Source organism: Balaenoptera borealis (genome assembly GCF_965194805.1).
Source record: "Balaenoptera borealis genome assembly, chromosome: 6".
NCBI lineage: Eukaryota > Metazoa > Chordata > Mammalia > Artiodactyla > Balaenopteridae > Balaenoptera > Balaenoptera borealis.
The window spans coordinates 60,293,343-60,314,405 of NC_138863.1; the positions used below are offsets into that span (position 1 = coordinate 60,293,343).

Below are 21,063 nucleotides of genomic sequence, written 5' to 3' on the forward strand. Positions count from 1 at the left end.
TTCATATATCATATATAAAATAATAAAATATTTGTTGTTCTCCTAAAAAAAAAAAAAAAACCTGGAGGTATCATGCTTCCTGATTTCAAACCATATTACAAAGCTATGGTAATTTAAACAGTATGGTGTTGGCATAAAAACAGATACAAAGATCAATGGAACAAAATAGAGAACCCAGAAATAAATGCACACATATATGGTCAATTAATTGACGACACAGGAGCCAAGAATATACAATGGAGGAAGGACAGTCTTTTCAGAAAAATGGTGTTGGGAAAATTGGACAGCCTCATGCAAAAGAATGAAACTGTATCACTATCTTATACCATACACAAAAATTAACTCAAAACGGATTAAAGACTTGAATGTAAGACATGAAACCATAAAACTCCTAGAAGAAAATATAGGCAGTTAGCTCCTTGACATCAGTCATGGTGATAATTTTTGGATTTAATACCCAAAGCAAAGGCAACCAAAGCAAAACTCAACAAGTGGGACTACATCAAACTAAAAAGCTTCTGCACAGGAAAGGAAACCATCAACAAAATAAAAAGGCAACCTACCGACTGGGAGAAAATATTCGCAAGTCCTGTATCTGATAGGGGGTTAATATCCAAAATATATAAAGAACTCATACAACTCAATAGCAAGAAACCAAAAAACCGATAAAACATGGGCAGAGGATTTGGACGTTTTCCCAAAGAAGACATTTAGGTGCCAACAGATACATGAAAAGGTGCTCAACATCACCGAGGATGTGGAAAAAATGGGAACCCCTGTGCACTCTTGGTGGGAATGTAAATTGGTGCAGTCACTATGGAAAACAGCATAGAGGTTCCTCAAAAAAATTAAAAGTAGATTTATGGTATGATCCAGCAATTCCACTTCTTTGTATTTATCCAAAAGAGATGAAAACACTAACTCAAAAAGATATCTGCACCCCCGATGTTCATTGCAGTATTATTTACAATAGCCAAGACATGGAAACAATAAGTGCCCATCAATGGATGAATGGATAAAGAAAATGTGGGGTGTGTGTGTGTGTGTGTGCGTGCGCACACACTAAAATATTATTCAGCCATAAAAAAGAAGGAAATCCTGCCATTTGTGACAACATGAATGGACCTTGAGGGCATTCTGCTAAGTGAGATAAGTCAAAGAGAGAAAGACAAATACTATATGACCTCACTTATATGTGGAATCTTAAAAAAACCAAACTGATAGATACAGAGAACAGAGTGATGGTTGCTGGGGGGGAGGGGTGGGGAAAGGGGGGACAAAATGGGTAAAGGTGGTCAAAAGGTACAAACTTCCAGTTATATAATGTACATATAGGGATGTAATGAGTAGCATGGTGACTAGAGTTAATAATACTGTGTTGTGTATCTGAAAGGGGCTGAGAGAGTAAGTGGATCTTAAAAGTTCTCATCACAAGAAAAAAAATTTTGTAACTGTGTATGGTGATGGATGTTAACTAGAATTATTGTGGTGAACATTTCGCAATATATACATATACTGTATTGAGTCATTCTGCTGTAATCCTGAAACCAATATATTGTTATCTGTCAATTATATCTCAATTAAATAAAGACTCTGGAAGTCATTACAGGAAAGCAATACTGTGTAGTGCAAAGAGCCTAAAACCTCTGGTCAGAGGTGTACTACTGTTAAGTGCCTGTTTTTACACGAAAGCATCCATGATGAAGTTGTGAATGAACTTGAAAAGGCCTATGCACAGATCTGTATATGGAATTCATCAGACTCTAATGTTCTCCATAGACCACCCCACACCAAACGGGCAGTAAGCATGTTCCTTGGAACAGTGGAAGAAGAAGAAAGAAGGTAGCACAGTGGTTTATGGGGACAAGGCTATGGATCACCCTAGAAGTTATGTGCAACTGACAATTGTGACAAATCTTGCCCACGATGTGTCCTTTGGACGCACAGATAAGTAGCATCCTTACCAAGCATTTGAGCAGAATTCTCTGCTGCCTTGTACCTCAAGGATCAGACTGTAACATTGTGAACAGCAACATTCCAACGAGTGGGGCTAAGATTGGAGGTGCATTTGGAAGTGAAAAGCATACTGGTAGTGGCTGGGAACCTGGCCTTTCAGTAAAGGTATTTTAGAGTCACGTTTCTTCAAGTCTTTGAGGCATTCCTGGAACCCTTTCTTCTGAAGAAGACAAGAACGTTAAGATCTGCCCTGAACAAATGCATCATATTGAATAGGACAGTGGCTAATAGGCCCCTGAGACCCTAACTAAATCAAGAAACTCATTTTTTAAAAATAGAAATAAAGTTGTCATAACATTAAAAAGAAAAACAAGATCCTAGAATCTTGAGTCAAAGGCCTTGTGCTCACCTCCCCACGGTTTGGGGCAGCAACCTGTGGCTCTGCTTTGTATGGTGCAGAGGGCTGCAGGAATGCAGGTGCTACTGTTAAAAGGTTTCAGGAACGCTTTCTTAGTCCCCCACCAGCTTCCACTGTCTTTAATAGGGGACATCAGGCAGGTGCTTTCATCTTCTGATACTGTGCCCCAACTGCGTGTGGTTCTCCCCCAGGACTGAGCTGTCGGTGCCTTTGCTCAGGCTTCCTCCTGCCTGGCCATGCCCTTGCTTGGTCTGCCCCACTGGGTCTTACCCATTCATCCTTCACAGCTTCTAATCACAGATGTACAACGGACCGTTGCCATTGAGTCCTACTATACTCTGGGCAGATTTCTAGCATCATCTCTCTCTGATAGACCGTACATTCCCATTAGGCAGGACCCATGCCTTATTTCTCTTTCTGACACCACCCTGTAGCATGGTGCCTGCCAAAAGCTGGGACCTCAGTAAAGTTGATTGCATAGATGAATATATAATAAGATGCCATCAATACATGGGAAAATGTGCAGCATGAGAATATTTTTAAATTTCCAATTTTCTCTTTTAGTTATCAGTTCAAAGTTTGAAGAACTGTACTCCAAAGAATGCCACAGCTGAACCAAGCCATATGGAAGGCTGCCATATATGCATGCTGGCCTGGCCAACACCACATCCGAGTCATTCATTCTATGCATCTCTTCATTTGTATTCCTCTGAAAGCAGAGCCTGAAACTAGGACTTGGATGCAGCTCATTTGGGAGGTGATCCCAGGAAGCAAGAGGGAAGGACAGGAAAACAGACAAGGAAGGAGGAAAAGACAATAAAGCCTGTGTAACTGAGCTGGTTAGCCCACCGGGGACCCAGGTAGAATGCATCGCAGAATTCTGCCTCCAAAGCACAGGAGTCTGGGGAATTGATTTGCAGACTCCCATCCGCATTAATTGAGGAGTGCCCCCAGAGGCATTAACTCCCCCCAAACTTCCTAACTATCCAGAGTTTAGGTTGTGCAAGCTCTTGTGGTTTAGGAAGAAGCAGAGAGGCTGGGAATAGCTGAGGTGGGGCAGTGATGTGCACAGGAACTGTCCATCACAGCTGCAGCTGACATGGAAGGTAGGCCAGAGCATACAGTTAACTATAGCTGAGAAAAGGGCAGCATAAGTAAATATTGATAAAGTCTTCTATCATGTATTCCTGGATTATGCAGCTAAATTAAAAACCTGATTCCAAGACACAATCCATTAATCGATGAAAAGAAAATGCTTTAATGGGGCTATGAAGATGTCCTAGCTGGGCCTTGGGGACAGAGTTCCCAGGAAACCAGATGACTCTGCCAGCTGATGCTCAGTAATATCCAAGATTTATAATCTTCCCCCACCCCCAACCAGCCCTGACTCCAACCCTCTACCTTTCCTTCTATCCCGTTCACAGGGCAAACAAAGGGCTGAGAATTGCCCTACATCTTTCTCACTCACTGTGACTTCTTTTCACCATACAAATTGGTCTCGATGACCATTTTATAAAAATGAGTGAAGGGAGAAGCAAAGAAGAAAGGAGGAGGGACTTGCTGATCTAAGTTCAATCATTTAAAGATAGCTTCCCCTCCCCTCTCTTGGGCTCTGATAATTGATTAGAAAGAATTCCCATCTACCTTACATGCTGGGAGAACCCACTACAAATGTGAGTAAACTTATACTACTATAGCTTTCTGCAAGTTTATCTGATAAAGCTCTTTGTATTCCCCGTCACCATAATTTTCGAAGCCAATTGGAAAAAGGACAGACCAACTGCGGTGCCTTTGTTATGTTTTACCTGAATCTCTGAACACACTGTTTCTTTATTTGGTAAGGATGACGTCAGGCACCCGCCCATCCCTCCCGGGTGCACGTGCACCCTCCATTGATGCAGCCCATCTGCTTCTGCTCCCACCACGCGGAACAACTGTCAATGAATTTGGCCCTTTGTTCCTTGCAATCAGTCTCACTTTTCCAACATGAGCCTCTTAGCTTAATACTGGCCCAGAATTTTGAGATAAACAGATGCCATGGCAGTGAGATGAGGAAAAGGGACATAAAAGCAGAAATCAGAGCTGGCTTCTAAAGAAAATGTCTTTTAAGAAGCAGCAGCACAGAGAACGTTCAGGGCAGTGAAAACACACTGTATGTATCATAATGGTGGATACATGTTGATACGTTTGTCCAAGTTCATGGAATGGACAACACCAAGAGGAAACCATAATGTAAGCCATGGACTTGGAGTGATTATGATGTGTCAGTGAAGGTTCATCAATTGAAACAAATGTACCGCTCTGGTGTGGGATGCTGATAATGGGGAGGCCGTGCCCGTAGGGAGGGCCGGGTGGGGGGGATATACAGGAAATCTCTGTACCTTTTGCTCAATTTTGCTGTAAAGCTACTAAAATTTGTTCTAAAAAATAGTCTATTTTACAAAAATAAATAAATAGAAAAAAAGAGGAAGAGAAGGAATAGGGGAAAAAAAGGAGACATATATCGAGACAGAGAGAAATCAGAAAAGACCAGGGACACATGCCTGAAATTTAATATCTGTCAGATGTCACAGGGCAGTATTTGTTAAGGTCAGGTAAGACCTTAAGTAAAGAAGGGAAGGAAGGACATAAAATAAGGGCTAGTTTCTTGGATGTGCTACCCATGCGGTCACATGGGGCCCCGTGTTAAGCAAGGCTCTGCCCTTGGTTTAATGTTCTGCTGCTGCCATCCCGAAATACTTAATAATTTTTAAACAAAGGCCCCATGTTCTCATTTTGCACGGGATCCCCACAAATTATGTATCTAGTCCTGAGTAAGATAATAGGAATTGTGAGACAAGATTTTTCCTTTGCAGGCTAAAGCATAGCACGGATGTATTTGCAGGAACATTCTCAAAGCACTCCCTCCCTTCTTACTGATCCACATTAAACTGTTTCTCTTGGTTTAAAGACATGAGGAATTTCAGGCCTCCTTGTGCCTTGTCACATGCATTCAGTGGACAGATGGCGAGATGGAGGAGTGAATCAGTACCCTGGTTGATTAGTGCTGAAAGCAAGAGGTCTTAATGGACGAAGTTCTAAATGGATGAGATCCTAAACCCCCTTCCCTGGCTTCCTTATTTGCAGAAGTGGGAAAATAATACCTCAAAAAATAACCGACGATCACTCTTCAAAATGACATTCACTCATATAGAGCCTAACATCATTGTGAGGAAAACGCCTTAAAAGTCATCTGTAGTACTGGCTGATTAGAAATCTACTTTCCTAAAAAAGAGCAGAAAAGGCAACAAAAGGTCTCCCACTAGTCCCCAGGGACAAGTGTGGAAATGGCTGTCGCCAGTCTTCCAATTCCTGACTCTGAGCCTTGACTCTTATCAGTCATCAAACTTCCTCTCCTTAAATAGAGCCACTACAAATGTCACCACCAGCCTTCCTCGGATAAATTCAGGAGTCTGGCGTCAGAACTCCAGCTGCCAAAATAAAAACTCTCTAAATGACTGTCAGTTCACATTGGACCTTCCTTCCTCACATGTTCTCAATTTACTGTTTACCACTAGGAAGCTTGTTCAAGTTTTGCTTTCAGTCCTCAGGAGTTCACCCTAGTGGCTTTTTAGCTTGACAGCTGTAAAATACTGAGACATAATCCCTTTTTTCTCCGAGGGCTACAGAAAAATACCCAGTGCACCATGGGGCATTCCCCCAAACTGGTGGATAGAATCCCAGATGTACAGTCCAACTTAAATGGCTTTGCATGCTGTAGGAAGTTGTCCTTCTCAAAATCTGCTAAAAGAAGACACTTACTATCTAGAAGTTTAAATACTGGCTTGGATCTGAATCTTACAAAATGTCTATCCATATTTTAAAATTTTTCCTTGCTGACTGACATTAAAAAGTAAGGCAGACACAATCAGAGATGCACTGGTTAGCCTGAATATATGCATACATACATTTGATTAAAGCTCATCCTTGTGTATAGACGTGTCCTCTTGTGAAACCTTGTTCTGTCAGTGGAAATTGTAAGTTGAAATGACCTCTATGGGAGAAGAGGCACTTGTTACTTGGACGCGATCCTAATTACAAAGTAGCTGGATGAACAGAGACCAAATACTGCCCATGTTTCTAGCAGCAGGACATAATTTGGTCTCTCAACAATTGAAATCTGTTTGTAAGCAAACAAGACCTCTTTACTGACAGTATTACTATGCATAAGTATTATTGCCAAAGCTCGAACAGTGGAAGTCCAGTACAAATGGACTTCTTTCACTATAAAATATGCCCCAAAGACGTTAAAAGCCCATTAACTTGAAAGTGGACAGTGTCATAGGATCTCTTCCGGCTAAGCAGTAAGGGAAAAAAAAAAAAAAAGTGCCACAACCCTTAAAACATAACTTTATAAATATTAAAGGAGAAGTTCTAGTTTGTGAGTTCTCATTCAAATAGACCTTTGACGTGATACATATGATTTTCCTGGTATTTCAAACTAGGTCCAAATTGCCTATCAATCTCAGAAACTGCTCATCAGCACTCACTCTTTCCTTTCCTCTTCTCTCCTTCCCCTCAGTGAGGAGGCATCTAGGAAGTCTATGAACACTCATCCTTATCACACTGTAAGTGGTTACCAGCCCCAGGAAGATGGACAACTGGGCTCTTTGCCAGATCAAATTTTCCCCATCGGGCAGCTGGAGACTGTGAGGCACCCAGCAGTTAGCTGGCTCCAGTAACATGAAATCACCATCACTCAGATAAATATGGGGAACTCTTGAAAAACGCTGTTTTCCATTTTTAATTTGATCCTTCGTAGAAAAGGGGAAAAATATTAAGTTGATCATAACAAGCCAGATCACTAAATTGCTATTGCAAAGGCCATTATGGATTCAGAACAGCTTTAACAACATTCACATTTTACAGATAAGGTAGAGGCAATATCAGGGACTAAGAATTATCCTTGTTTTCCAAAAGGAAAAATTGAAAGAGAGAATCAACTTATTCGTCTGCAAATGAAAGACGGAGGTAACAGTAAAATTTTCTAATCTGCTCCCTGCTGCTGGATGCCAGTCCACCAACAAACACCCCGCTTCCTTCACCATGGTAATAAGTATTAATGACTTTTACTAAGCATTTAACTCTCCAGTTAACACATGGTGTCTAGTCAGCCTCCCTTGGAGGGTTTCTGTAAGGTGGTGCTGCACAGTTGAAGAAGCAATGGATTGAGATGTGGGAGAGTTCAGTCAACTTGGGCAAGTCCCCTCTTTGAGCCTCAGCTTTTTTTTTTTTTTTTTCCATTTGTAAGGGCATGACTGGGGAAAAGTGGGACAAAAATAATTCCTAAGTACTTTACAGATAAAAATTCTATAATTCCTCCAACTGCTGAATGTGTCTCTGATTAACCCCACACCTTTCCTGTGCAAAGGTTATAACATGCAACACTCCAATATTAATCAGTCACTTCTTGAGCATCTACTTAGTGCCAGGCACCTGGGTGAGGCACTGACTAAAGATATAGAAGCCCATCCTCTACAGCTCATATTTTAGTAGGAGGTAAACATAAAACTAGGAATTATGATACAACTAGCAACGATAAATGCTTTAATACACATCTCTACAAAGTGCTGTGGGAGTTCAGAAAAGGAAAAAAAAAAAATTGGGAAAATTCAGAAGCTTTACAAAGGAGACAAAAACCAAGCAGGGCCTTGATAGCTTGTGTGAGTTTTCTAAGCAGGAAAGAGGAGAGTGGTCTTCTAGGCAGAGGGAATGGTATGTGCAAAGGCTCAGAGGCATGAAAAAATCTGGTTAGCAGAAGAAATGGTGAGAGCAGACGGTCATGGTTAATATAAGAGTTTCCAAGAACAAAGACCAGCAAATTTTTTTTCCTGTAACGGGACAGAGAGTAAATATCTTAGGCTCTGCAGGCCATACAGTGTCCTTTGCAATTACTCCTCTACCACTGTAACACAAAAGTGGACATAAACAATATGTGAATCAATGAGTGTGGCTGTGTTCCAATAAAACTTTATTTACAAAAACAGGCAGCAGTATGGCTTTAGCCCACAGGCCGTACATAGTTTTACAACCCCTATCCTAGGGCATGACAGGAGATACAAACACAAAGTTGAAAACCAGATTGGAAAAGTTCCAATGGGCACTACAGAGATGCTTGAGAAATATTAATTTTTTTTTTTTTTTAGTAAAAGAGTAAGATGGCAACATTTGTATGCTAAAAATGATAATAGCAGCATGGCATATGGACATTTTCACATCCTGTATCATTAAAAGAAAACCTATTAACTTTCCTTACTTCACTGTACTCTGATATCCTCAAATTAAATCTAGCTAGGGCATGCTTTCCCAAGAAAATATAGAAATGGGCTTCTTTTCAACCAAGTAAGCATCTGGAAAACACTTTACATAGTACATCATGTCCCACTTGGTCTGAAACACCTGGTCAAAAAAACAGTAACAGCTTTATCTCTTTAGTAAAAGCGTTGTCTATAAAACTAAGAAACCTTACAGTGGAAGTAGGAATCTGCTTTCTATCTGATAAAGAGCTTTAAGAAAGTGGTACTGCATACTCACATTGGAAATGTTTTACTTGGTATGCATAGTACTGCCCTCCCCCCCCCCCCACACACATGCACAGGCACACAATTCACAAGACAAGGGCAAATAATTAGGAAGGCAGAATGGTAACATTTGCAGAAACTTCGTTTCAAGTCATCCAGTTAAAAAAAAAAAATCTATATTACGGCTTTGTTTTTGGTCAGAGACCGTGCTGGGTGCCAGGTCACAAAAGTGAGTGAGAGACTTTGCTGTCAAAGAGTTCATAGTCTACTGTAGGGGTTAGCAAACTTTTTGTAAAGGTCTAGATAGTGAATACTTTAGACTTCATGAGCCTTGTGGTCTCTTTGGCAAACACTTAACTTCACCGTTGTAGCACAAAAGGAGCCGTAGGTAATATGTAAACAAATGGGTGTGGCTGTGTTCTAATAAAACTGTGTTTACAGATCTTAGAGAAAGAGAGGCATCTTTGAAAATAGGTTACATTGTTGCAAATATGCAAAGCTCTACAAAGAAAAGCACAGGGTTCTCTAGAAACACGTTAGACCGAAAGGTCCAAGAAGGCTCCTGGAAGCTGCAGGGGAGGAGGAGTGGGTAAACAAGGGAGTGGGGAAGAACAACCCAGACACAGCAACAGCAGTGCAGGCAGGCACGGACGAAGGGGGAATGAGGACTGGAGAGAAGCCCCAGGTGGAAGCATCTGGAAAACACTTCACACAGTACATCTCAGATGCAGCTGAAGGGCAGAAGCAGCCAGGCTCTCAGGGATCTTGGATTCTATTCTAAGGCAAGAGGAAACCACTAAAGGTTTGGAGCTCAGGCAGAGCTTGATCAATTTGCATTTCTAACAGATTTAGAGGTGTCAGCGGCAAGAGGCCATGTAGGGAGACCAGCTGGGAGCCCAAACCAGGGGAAAATTCAATCTTAGTTTGGCTTCCACCAAAAACAGACCCTGAGAAAGGTCTTGGCTTCCAGGAATGTATCTGCAAGGTGATCTCAGGAAGCACATGTCAGAGAGTGGGAAAAGTGAGGCAGAGAAAAGAGAAAAGCCAATAGTGGGTATACTGATGAGTGAATTACTGCTATGGGCAACTGGGGCTCTGTCCTGTTGGGGACGCATTGAGGAAGTGAGGCAAACACACCTCAACATAGTCCCATGAAGGGATGTGGAAGCTGGGGTATTTCTCACCAACCCTTGCCCCTCACCTGTTGAATGCTGCCCCTGGGAGCATCAAATCCCTGACACTTTTGAGCTGGCTCGTTGGCTGCAAAGATCCCTCAGTACAGGGGAAAATCCTCAGACAGAGAGACACAGGTGCTTGAGGTGGGCAGAAGTCCGGGCACAGGGGGACAGGCCACTGCAGCTGCAGATGAATTCAGAAATGGGCCCAGGGTATATGGAGTGGGTATCAATTACCTTTGCTACAAGTAACTTTTCCATATCACCAGAGAGTAGATAAGTCAAGAAAAATACAAATGATTTTCAAATTCTGTCAACATTTCTTAAATAAATCTCTCCCTTTTTATCAAAGACTGAAGGATGTTAAACTGAAGTGTGTTTCATATGTATTTTACCAGACAAAATGAATGCCCTATCATCACAGGGGCCATGTTCAAAATAGTTAACGACTAAAGAGCAAAGGCAGAATGCACCTTGACCTTAGAAACTCTTGCAAGGCATGCAGGCGTGGGCCAGCTGAACACCAGCCCCGCCGCACTTTCTAAAGATGCTTCCAGGGACTTCCCTGGCGGTCCAGTGCTCAAGAATCCACGCTTCCACTGCAGAAGGCACGGGTTTGCTCCCTGGTCGGGGAACTAAGATCGCATATTCTGCACGGTGTGGCCAAAAATAAATAAATAAATAAAGATGCTTCTGTTGTACGGTAGGAACAGAATGGGCATCGCTCAAAGACAAGCACAGAATTTCCATGGAAGGGGGAAGTTTCTGGATCTCCAGCTAGATAAAGCATGAATAAGAAAGTACTGCCCAAAAGGGTGGCGTGAGAAAGCCGGAGGCGATCTCAAGCAAATTCGTTCAGGAAAAAGCGTATCTTATGGGCAAACTGAGCACTGACATTGCAAATGTGAACCCAAGACAGGTACGTGGGTTCTAACATCTGAACATGATCTACTGACTGCAAACATAGGTTTTCTAACCAATCTACCTCCCTGCTGTAAATGGGGAATAAAAGTACTGGTTATCCAAATTACAGTCCAAGGTCAACCTGAGATTAAGGTCTTGTATCTGAAGGTAAAATATTTCAGACCGTTTTCATGGCTTCCAACTTGGAGACACTGCTGGCGGGGTGTCATCCCAGCAAGGAACGGCCTCATACATTTTAACAGCTCACTGCTGGCTCCCTGGTCCTGGGGTGGAGTTACACGGGTATAGTAGAATTTAAACACTGTGATCACAGGTCACTGTTGTAGCAAAATTGCTGTGGCGGCAGTTTAGTTACTGGAAGAAGCCTAATCGATGAGGACAAAAATTGGTCTGGTACCACAGCTGCTGTCCCGACTACATGAGTCCAATTATTTCATGGACTATATATATCATCCCCTTCTCTACTTGAAAATGACTCATACACGGTTTGTTCTTTTTCACTAACCTAAATACAAGTAAAGGAAGGGCTCGATACTCTTACCTTCTTCCACATCATATTTTGCATCTCATCTCACACTACCTGAAGTTAGATCTAGGCTGGGTTTTCCGCGGTCCTGAGAACCAAGCTCAAACTGATTCAGACATTGCTAACGGAAGCAGCTTCCCATCAACCCCACCTTTTCTGAAGGAGAGTTCAAACATCTGGGTTTCACCAGGTATTTGCCTAGCAGACTTTTTCTTAATGTCTGGCCCTATTTTCCGTCTATTATATGTTTGACCAATGAGCTCAGCTTTCCTTTAAGGGTCTTCATCCATCTCTGATATGAATGTTTTGGGCCTTTTGGGAGAGGAGGTATATCTTCAAGGTTGGGTTAGCTTCTTTTTTATACATTCTTTTTTATAAAACATGCTATTTATACATATTAAACACCCTGCTTTAAAACTGGCCTTGTCCTAGGCTCACCATGTGCTTGGTCATCTGCTACCCTGCCCCAACTCCATCCTTCCACATCAGTGGATAATCAGAAGTTAACCAATTCAAGATTTAATGATATAACATGAGTAAGTACAACAATTTGACACAGGGCAGCTAAAAGCAGGAAAACAGCCTGATGCTCCAAGTAGGCAGTGCTTCAGAATTCTTGGATCTAGCATAGTCCTTCCTATCAACAGTTACCATGATGATGATGGTGCTGGAGATGGTGAAGGTGGTGGTGATGATGATGTTAACATTTGCTAGCACCTGACAGTCTGTAAAGCACCTTCACGTGTCATCTCATTTAAACTTTACTCAACCTCACAATACAGCTAGATAGAACAGATATCCTTAGTTTTGCCCATGAAGAAATGCGTCTCAGAGAGGAAGGGACCTGCACATTGCTAAGTGACTCATACAATTATAAATCACAGGACCAAGATATAAGCACAGACCTTGACATTCTAGATTCTTCCCTCATATCCTGTGGCCTTTTACTTTCTCCTCCTCTGGTGACTTCTCATAGTGCATTTTTGAATTTCCTTGTGGATGAAATTAAACCTCCTTGTCTTTCAGATACATGAATTTTAGCCCTAGACATCTCTCCAAAGTTCCTGCACTCCATTAAACAGTAGAGTTAAAGAGGCCCTGAGAGAGGCCCATTAACTATATAAAGAAGGCAAAACTGGGTCCAAACTCAAGGCATCCATGGGTTTAGCAAGCCCCAGAGGACACTGGACTGCAAAGAGGAATTCATTTCAGGTGGATACCATGGAGGTTTAAAGAGGTTAAGAAGTGAAGAGAGAGAGAGAGAGAGAGAGAGAAGGGAAAAAAGTGTCAGCTAAAACAAATTTGAAATCAAGGAAAAAGAACATTAGCTAAATATTCTCTAAGCATTTCACACTGTGCACACCAGGGCAGAAATCAATTTAATAAATTTAATATGAGAAATTTAATATACATTTAGAAGAAAAATACTAGATCTACTTAATTTATCAACAGCCCCTTGTTAAAACCCATGAACACACCACATATGTATTTTTAACGCTTTCCCATCTGTATGTACCAAAGATCTTATCAACAAAATCTACTAGGAAAAAGGATTTCTCTCCCTCTTCTCAGCTCACTGAACACCACAGGGTGGCATTTTTCATTACGCATTCCTCCACCTTTCTCCATCATCCATTAGACAGCAGCTTCACGAGGTTTTATAAAATATTTTAAATGAAGGTACTTCATTTAAAAGCCACTGATGAATTTCTCTCATAAGCCATGCATAGTATTCTCTCTCAATCCAGATCCACGGAAGTACAGTTTAAAAAAACACCTGCAAATGTGTTGGAGTAATAGTAATGCTAATAATAAAATGTCAGCACTTTATAATAACAAAGTCCTTTCACTTATATTAACATATACTATCTCATTTAAACCCTACTGACAATTGAGAGCTCCTTGTTAGAAAAGACGAAATTGAGTAGCTGATCCAGGACTTGAACAAAGGAGCACAGGTTGCTTCCTTCTGTTTGGAGGAAGTGCTAAAAGCTCTAGCCCAGTTCAAGGGCATTATGTTAAATTTCAGCTAAAACTGTAGAATAGAATATAGAATAAAATGCTTTCGTGGATGGTAAGGACTTCATCTGTCTTAAACCTACTGACTACTGATGCCAAATAGGAGATAACCAATATGGAAGTTGCAAACATCACTCAATTTAGTCATTAAAGAGCTCAAGAAGCCTCATCAAGTCACTCTTATTCACACACAATTGAAACATGCTTGGTTGTCTGATTCCCAAGAGCACACCATATTAGAAAAGAAAATGATAAAGGTGAGAAAAGGAACTAAAAGCAGGCCATTGAGAGTAGTAAGAACTGACAGCTGACCATTTAGGAAGGTCAGACAGCAGAACTCAAAAAAGCAGAGCAGCTGGGAGGCATGACAACCACGTACACCTCTACAAGCTCGGCGGTACTTCTGTGTTATGCACAGGAGAATAATGCCTGCTGAGGATAATGTTCCCGAGTTAGACATCAAGGTGCTCATCACACTGTTTCAGGAAATAGGATCCATTATTAAAAGATATATTTCAAAATTAGTTAAATGAGAAACACTTGGGTGTTTAGAGGGGTATTCGGAAAACTGGACCAACCAGAATGACTCACGTCTTAAAGGTTCTGGACAATAACAATTGCTATGAATGAACAATGAATGCATTTGTCTGTGTGCCAGACCCTGCTGTTAAAGTTCTGCGTTAATGATGTCACTGAATCCTAACAACCAGAGCACAAGGTAGATAATTTTGGTATCTGGATTTTACAGACGAGAAAACTGAGGCACGGGGAGGTTAAGGAAATTGCCCGAGTCACCAGCTAGTTAGCGGAGGTGCCAGCATTTGAACATAGGCTGTTCGCTCCAAAGCCAAAACATGGAGCCAATGGGCCATTTGGCTAAGATTCCACTGTACCAGTTTTTAACTGTTGTGCTTCTGGGCCTGGTATATCCAACCACAGGCAAACCTCAGTTTTCCAAAGTTCATTTATAAATCAGTCATTTGGAATTCAGACTTCCCATCATTCATTCCACAATCATTTCTTGAGCACCAGCTGTGTGTGTCAGACACTGTACAGGGTGCTGGAGACACAGAGATGAACAAAATACAACTCCTGCACTGAAGAAGCTAACGGGGGAGGAGGGAGATAGACATATAAACAGTGAATTACCGCACAATGTGCACTTATGGAAGGAAACCCTGGTGCCAAGGAAGATGCAATGTTATGGCTGGTGGTTAGCAGCCTAGAGCAGCGCTTTTTATAGAGTGTGAGCTCTAAGGAAACTAATAATAGCCCTGACCCCTGAGCCTCCCTAAGCTTCCCTGAGCCCTAAGTCCACCAAAGCTCAGGGGGCTACAGGGAGGGAGGTGGACAGTACGACATGAGTAACCCTTATGTTACCCATCTTTAATGATGGAGCCTCTGGTTCCAGTCAGCAAGGGGGTATGAGATTCGTCCGCTCTCTTCAATCTGCCAGTAAGTAGCTACCTTGACCAGCTGTGTATAATGCCCGCCTCATCTGCAAGCTATGCAGGTATGTTTCCCAAAAAGTACATGGAAAAAACCTCTCTCCTGCTTCATTATATAAATAGACCAGCAACTACCAAAATAAAAAAGGAAAAACTTCCATTACACCCACCTTTGGTTTCCTGAACCGTCTCTTTCGGAAGCACTTCAGTGTGCTTTTCCCAGAAAACTTAGTTGCGACCTTCTTATTTTTATATTTGTTTGATAAATTATACAAATAATACATTCTCATTGTAAAAAAAGTCAAATGAACAGAAGTATGCAGAGTAAAAAGTAACACTCCCATTTTACCTCCTCACCCCAACCCCTCTGCCAGCTCCACTGTTGATAGCTTAGTATATGTTACTCCAGAACTCTGTGCATTTACTTACATATCTAAGTATTTAGACAGATCTATGGCTTTAGGTTCATTTTTAAAGTAAATGGAATCACATCAATATGTATTGTCCTGTAGCTCCCTGTTTTTGAATTAACAATATGGCCCGGAGATCCTTCCATATCATTACACACAGATCTCCTTTAGCTTCTGAAACAGCACCGCAGTATTTCAAGTTATGGATATATTTTAATTGATTTAACCAGTCCTCTACTGATGGACATTTAGGGCTTTCCCAATGATGTGCTATGACAAACAATACTGAAAAGAAGACTCAGACAAGTATCTTTGTGAACATGTGCAAGTATTTAAAGTTTTTTTTAAGTTTTCTTTTCCTTCTTTTACTGAAGTATAGTTGACCTACAATATCAATTTAGTTTCACGTTTACAACATAGTGATTCATAGTGATTTTATAGATTATACTCTATATAAAGTTACTGTAAAATATTGGCTATGTTCCCTGTGCTGTACATTATATCCTTGTATCTTATGTTATACCTAGTAGCTTGTACCTCTTAATCCCCTACCCCATCTCACTCCTGCCCCCAGCCCCTCGCCTCACTGGTAACCACTGGTTTGTTCTCTGTATCTGTGGGTCTGTTTCTGTTTTGTTATTTGTCTTTTATTTTTTAGATTCCACATATATGTGAAAACATACAATATCTGTTTTTCTCTGTCTGACTTATTTCACTAAGCATAATGCCCTCCAAGTCCATCCATGTTGCTGCAAATGGCAACATTTCATTCTTTTTCATGGCTGAGTATCCATCATGTCCAAGTAATTTTGGAGGGAAAATATCTACACCTGGAAACGATTGTCCCAAATGGTGTTACTTTAAATTTTTATAGATACTGCCAAGTTAGCTGCAAATTTTAATTCATATTTGCACTCCTGCCAACAGAGTAAGAGAATACCTGTTTCTCCACAACCTCTTTAACACTGGCTATTTATCACTTATTTCCATTTTTTGCCAATCTGATGGGTAAAGAAAGCATATCTAATTGTTGTTTTATGTTTTCCTTACTACTAGTGGCATTTACATATTTATTGTCCATTTATATTTCTTCTTTTGTGAATTACCTGTACATACTGTTTGCCCATTTTTCTAGCTAGTGGCCTTTCCTTGTTGATTGATAAGATACTTGATCTCTTTTTTTTTTTTTTTTTTTTAGAGGGTAATGTAAGGTGTAAGCCTTCTCATCTAGGTGATGCAAACTTGAATGTCAACCACAGAAATAGTCACACTGCAATCTGGAAAGTCACCATGGGCCCCAGCTGTAATTTTAGTCCTTCCTAGAAATGAACAGACTAGAAATAGGTTTCCCACAAGTCAGCACACACATAATCCTTCTGGATACAACCTCACGTGCACATTAGAATGCAGTGAGGTCAGGGAACACGTGAGGATGTGAATGGGTCTGTCAGCAACCAGTTTATCATCACTTTGTGAGTGAGTGGGACCAGGGAAAAGAAAATGATTGGGGGAGGAAACCTTGTCGATAAACAAAGAGGTTGGGCAGAAAGGACCCAGACAAAAATGATGGAGGTAAAACCACCGCACTGTCACTTCCCTGTCTCTAGCTGTGTCCCACCTCTCTAACCTTACGCTTTGTTTTTCACATGAGGTGGGTGCATAATTAATTCACTGGAAGTGCAGATTTTAATGCAAAGAGCACCAACTTCAGTAATTTGTTCTAACAGATTCAAAGCCTAACTCCCACAGCAAATTAGTAATGCTGGCTGAGTCACGGAGGGGTCACAGACAGTTTCTTCAAGACTATTTGCCTCTACTCTTAGGAATCATCTCAGAGCGAGAGAACAATACATAACAAGGATCTATTCATATCGCAGACTTTTAGTATGTCTTTTGGAATCACACAGTACCATCTCTGCAACGGTTTGAAGCTTCACTGCTCTCCCAAGGCGGAAGGTCCCTCGTAGCTAATGCTCTCCAGGGCTGAAAAGCAGTAATGAAGACAAGGCTTCAGATCAGCCCTTGGCTGGGTGTTTCCCAGGGTGCAGGCAGCAAGGGCAGAGGGGAGGTCTTTTATCTGAGAGTCACTCCCAGGTGGGTGAGGGGGTTGTGTCTGGTTGGTGCCATAGCCCAGCAAGGTGAACAAAGAAGCCTGGAAGAGGGAGGCTTGGCTGGAGCCGGGAGCCATTCATAGTCCGGATCTTGGGCTGAACTTTCAACTCTTTTCTTTAAACTCAATGGTAATAATAAGGACATCGTTATCTAAACCACTGCATCTGTACATATGTTGAGTCTGTGCTAAATGATTACATGTTATTGTTGGATTAGGAAAGAGAGGGTAGCAGCTGAAGGGCCAAGGAGGAAAGACTTGCAGCTGCTCTGATAGTTGCTACAAAGTACAGTCTAATGACTATGCCAAGGTTGTAACAAATGGATGACAGCTGAGATGTCTTGGCTTCCAAAGTATTCTCTAATTCTCTTATATTTTACTTGTAATCTTAAATGTACTTGTATGCACATACATAGCAACATCCCTCTGAATCGAGGTTTTAGTAAGAAAACATGAGACTATTTCAAGACAAGATGAAAAATAGGATGACTCTTAGAAAGGGTTCTTAGGAATCTCCGGATGCCTACTCGTGAATATCAGCCATCTCTCTCTTTGTCTGGCTGTACTAAGGATGCAATCATAGACACATTGTATTCACTGTGAAAAAATTATTGGACTTGGTATTCAATGGTTTACACTCTGTCCTCTAAAGTAGCATCTTCAATTAAAGAGCCTGATTACCTCGCCTGAGCTGGTGGTGTATTAGAACAATCAGCTACATTTGACTAATGCACCCAAGTAATGGGCATTGAATAAATGTGCTCCTGTCAGTCTGAACTGTTGATAGACAAAGAGAGCCTGGGTGAGATGAGTTTGCAACACCACTGCTGCTTGTGAAGGTGGAAGGAAAAGCAAGAATATGCTCAGCTTTTCATGCTCTCAGACAAGATTTCAAAAACATGACATCTAACTCACGGCAAAGGGAGGGCATGTTTGGTGAAACAATAACTTCTACATGCTTCTGTAGGACAGCATGATGGCAAGAGAACCCCTTTTAAGTATTAAATAATATATCATAAGTATATACAATCAGGGCTTGGCAACTAGAAGGCTATCCATTTGGCTTGAAAAATTCCTTAAAAGTTGTAAATAATTAAGATCGGCATAACGAAGCTGCTAAGATTACTCACAAGAAGTCAGGCAGTCATACATTTTTAAAAAAGAATAATAGTATTGTACATTTAAGCCCCTGAAGAGTTTTGTTAATAGATGCTAAAAGTACCAGTAAAAACCGCTGACAATTAACAAATGCATCTGATAGAAACAAAAAGGTTGAAACAATATGGTAATCTATACTTTAAAGAATAGTTGACTTCAGTAGAGAATGAAGCAAATTTGGAAACATATAATTTAGAAACTAAATACAGGTACTTCAATTATTTAGTTTTCTCAGAAATGGGATTTATTTTAGATAGAGAAGTTCTATTATCTTTTAATACCACATCAAAGACAGGGGGTGTACATGAGAAGAATGCGGGACCCAACATCAGAAGACTTGAACCTGGGCTCTGCTACTTTCCTGCTGTGTGACTCAGAACAAGTTGATTAACGTCTCTAAGCCTCAGTTTCTTTATTCATAAAAATCTCAAACAGAACAGTAACCAACTGTCACCCAGCCCTATTGGGAGGATTAAATAACCATGTAAGAGTACATTAGAAAGCGTCTGGAATATAGAAGCATCTCAATGAATGTTTTTTGGATCCGAAGGACTTATCTTAGTTTTAATACATATTTGCCTTGGATGGCCATTTTCTTATTTCAATAATACGGTCATTTCAAAATTTTGTTGCAACTCCCCTTTTCAGAATTGCCTTCAGTGCCAAAAGCAATTAGTCTCCTTCTTTTGTCAAAATGTATAATATCCATTTTTGTGAGGCCTTTGAAATGGGGACCTTATTGCCATTTTACAATTGAAACTGGAAGCACAGAGGGATTCAATGACTGGCTGAAGGGTATAAAACAGGGCAGAATCTGAGATAAATAACCTAGATTTTTTTTGCCCTGCCCTTCACTACACTCCACCTAACCCTGGACTCTGTGAGGCATTTCTCCAAGTTCTTGAAAAGAAATTTCCTATGACTGCCACATTTCACTTGAGTCAGCTCTCTCACTGGCAGACGGTATGCCAATACCCATCAAAACACTCTGCTGACAGCCCTGACACCTCAAAAATCAGGGGAAATGGAAGGCAAGCGAATTCACAAGTTTCTCTCCTAAGCAACATTCTGAATCCATTCTGAAGTCACCCATGTAAGAAAGTCTTGTTCATGCCTCTCGTTCCTGCCTGATTAGCAGGGTTTCAGATCTGATACAGCCTAGTCTGATCATGATGGAGCCCTACAGAGAGAAGTAACTGTCTCTTTCTTCCCCTAGCAAATATATGATTCTCTGTGAATTAAAAGCAGTGAGCCACTAGCAGAGTCACATCTAAGTAGGTTATCTGAATCTGAAGGCAGCAAGTGATGTCTATTTTTCTTAATTCTAATAGAATTTTTCTTAATTCGAATAATATACAAGTTTTATACCACATGTTAAAATTGAGTTAAAGGTGCTATAGCTCTTTTCAAAACAGTTCAGCAGTTTTGATCAAAACCTAAATATTCCCAAGCTGCGGATTCCACTAGCACAGTGCCTAGGCTACACTCAGTTAGATGGCTTTCCATAGGATTTTTAATAAACTTAAATCTCAACTTATAGATAGGATAAAACCATAAAGTCATTTTAGGAATAAGAAACAGGCATAAAGACAAATAACCCCACACGGTTATATCCATGCGTATGGCAGCAGATTGCTGGTGATATTCGTGGTTATTCTAAAACATTCCACAGCAACTGAAATGAGGCATTAACACCTAGAATTAAATATATGGATTTCAGAGCGTCGTTACTGTAGCCGTAGCCCCATCTTGGGCCTCATATGCAAGGCTGTGGCCTCTTCAAAACAGGAAAAAGAAAACAAATCCTGACATAAACCGATACAGACCACACGGCTGTGTAAGAGGGATAAAAAGCTTAAAGACTGAGCTGGCATTTTTTTTCCCCCTCTCCCATGAGGCATAAAAGTCTCCACAAGTTTAACTGGACCCTCATTTCCAAAAAGACAAGATTGACAGCTTCTCAAAACTGGGAATTGGCCTGGCAATATATGTATATGATATAGATATATCTATATGGATAGATACGTAATATGTAATAGAGTATAGTGTACAGGGTCATAATATGAAATGTATTCCTACGATGGGTTACCATATTACGGGATATGATTTAAAAAGGCTTGAAAAGCAGTGCAGTAGGGTACCCTAAATCCCTCTGTTTGGGTAAGCTGCAGGCAAAAGCATCAGTAATTGCACAGTGGTGCCAACAGCAGAGGGAAGTGAGGCCATAGGGAAGGAAATGGGACTGAGGAATGAGGTGACCTGAGGGTGATGCAGCACACTCAGGGTACCAGAGTTGCCAGGACTGCCCCTAGTTTGAGCTGAACACTCCCATGTAGCGAAGAGTTCACCCTTAGGGGAC

General features: G+C 41.0%; 1 protein-coding gene across 6 annotated transcripts in view; it reads right to left on the reverse strand.

The window, feature by feature from the left end:
* The window catches only part of RAPGEF4 (Rap guanine nucleotide exchange factor 4), a 308,486-nt gene that overhangs the window by 155,888 nt on the left and 131,535 nt on the right, over window positions 1-21,063 (reverse strand). The window contains exon 1 of one of the 6 annotated variants that reach the window (XM_082395393.1): window positions 17,347-17,365. The exons of the other annotated variants lie outside the window; for them this stretch is intronic. Within the exon in view, the coding sequence (XP_082251519.1) occupies window positions 17,347-17,349 (3 nt within the window). The 5' untranslated portion in view covers window positions 17,350-17,365. Of the gene's footprint in view, window positions 1-17,346; window positions 17,366-21,063 lie in introns of those variants that run through there. 6 annotated transcript variants of the gene reach the window in all.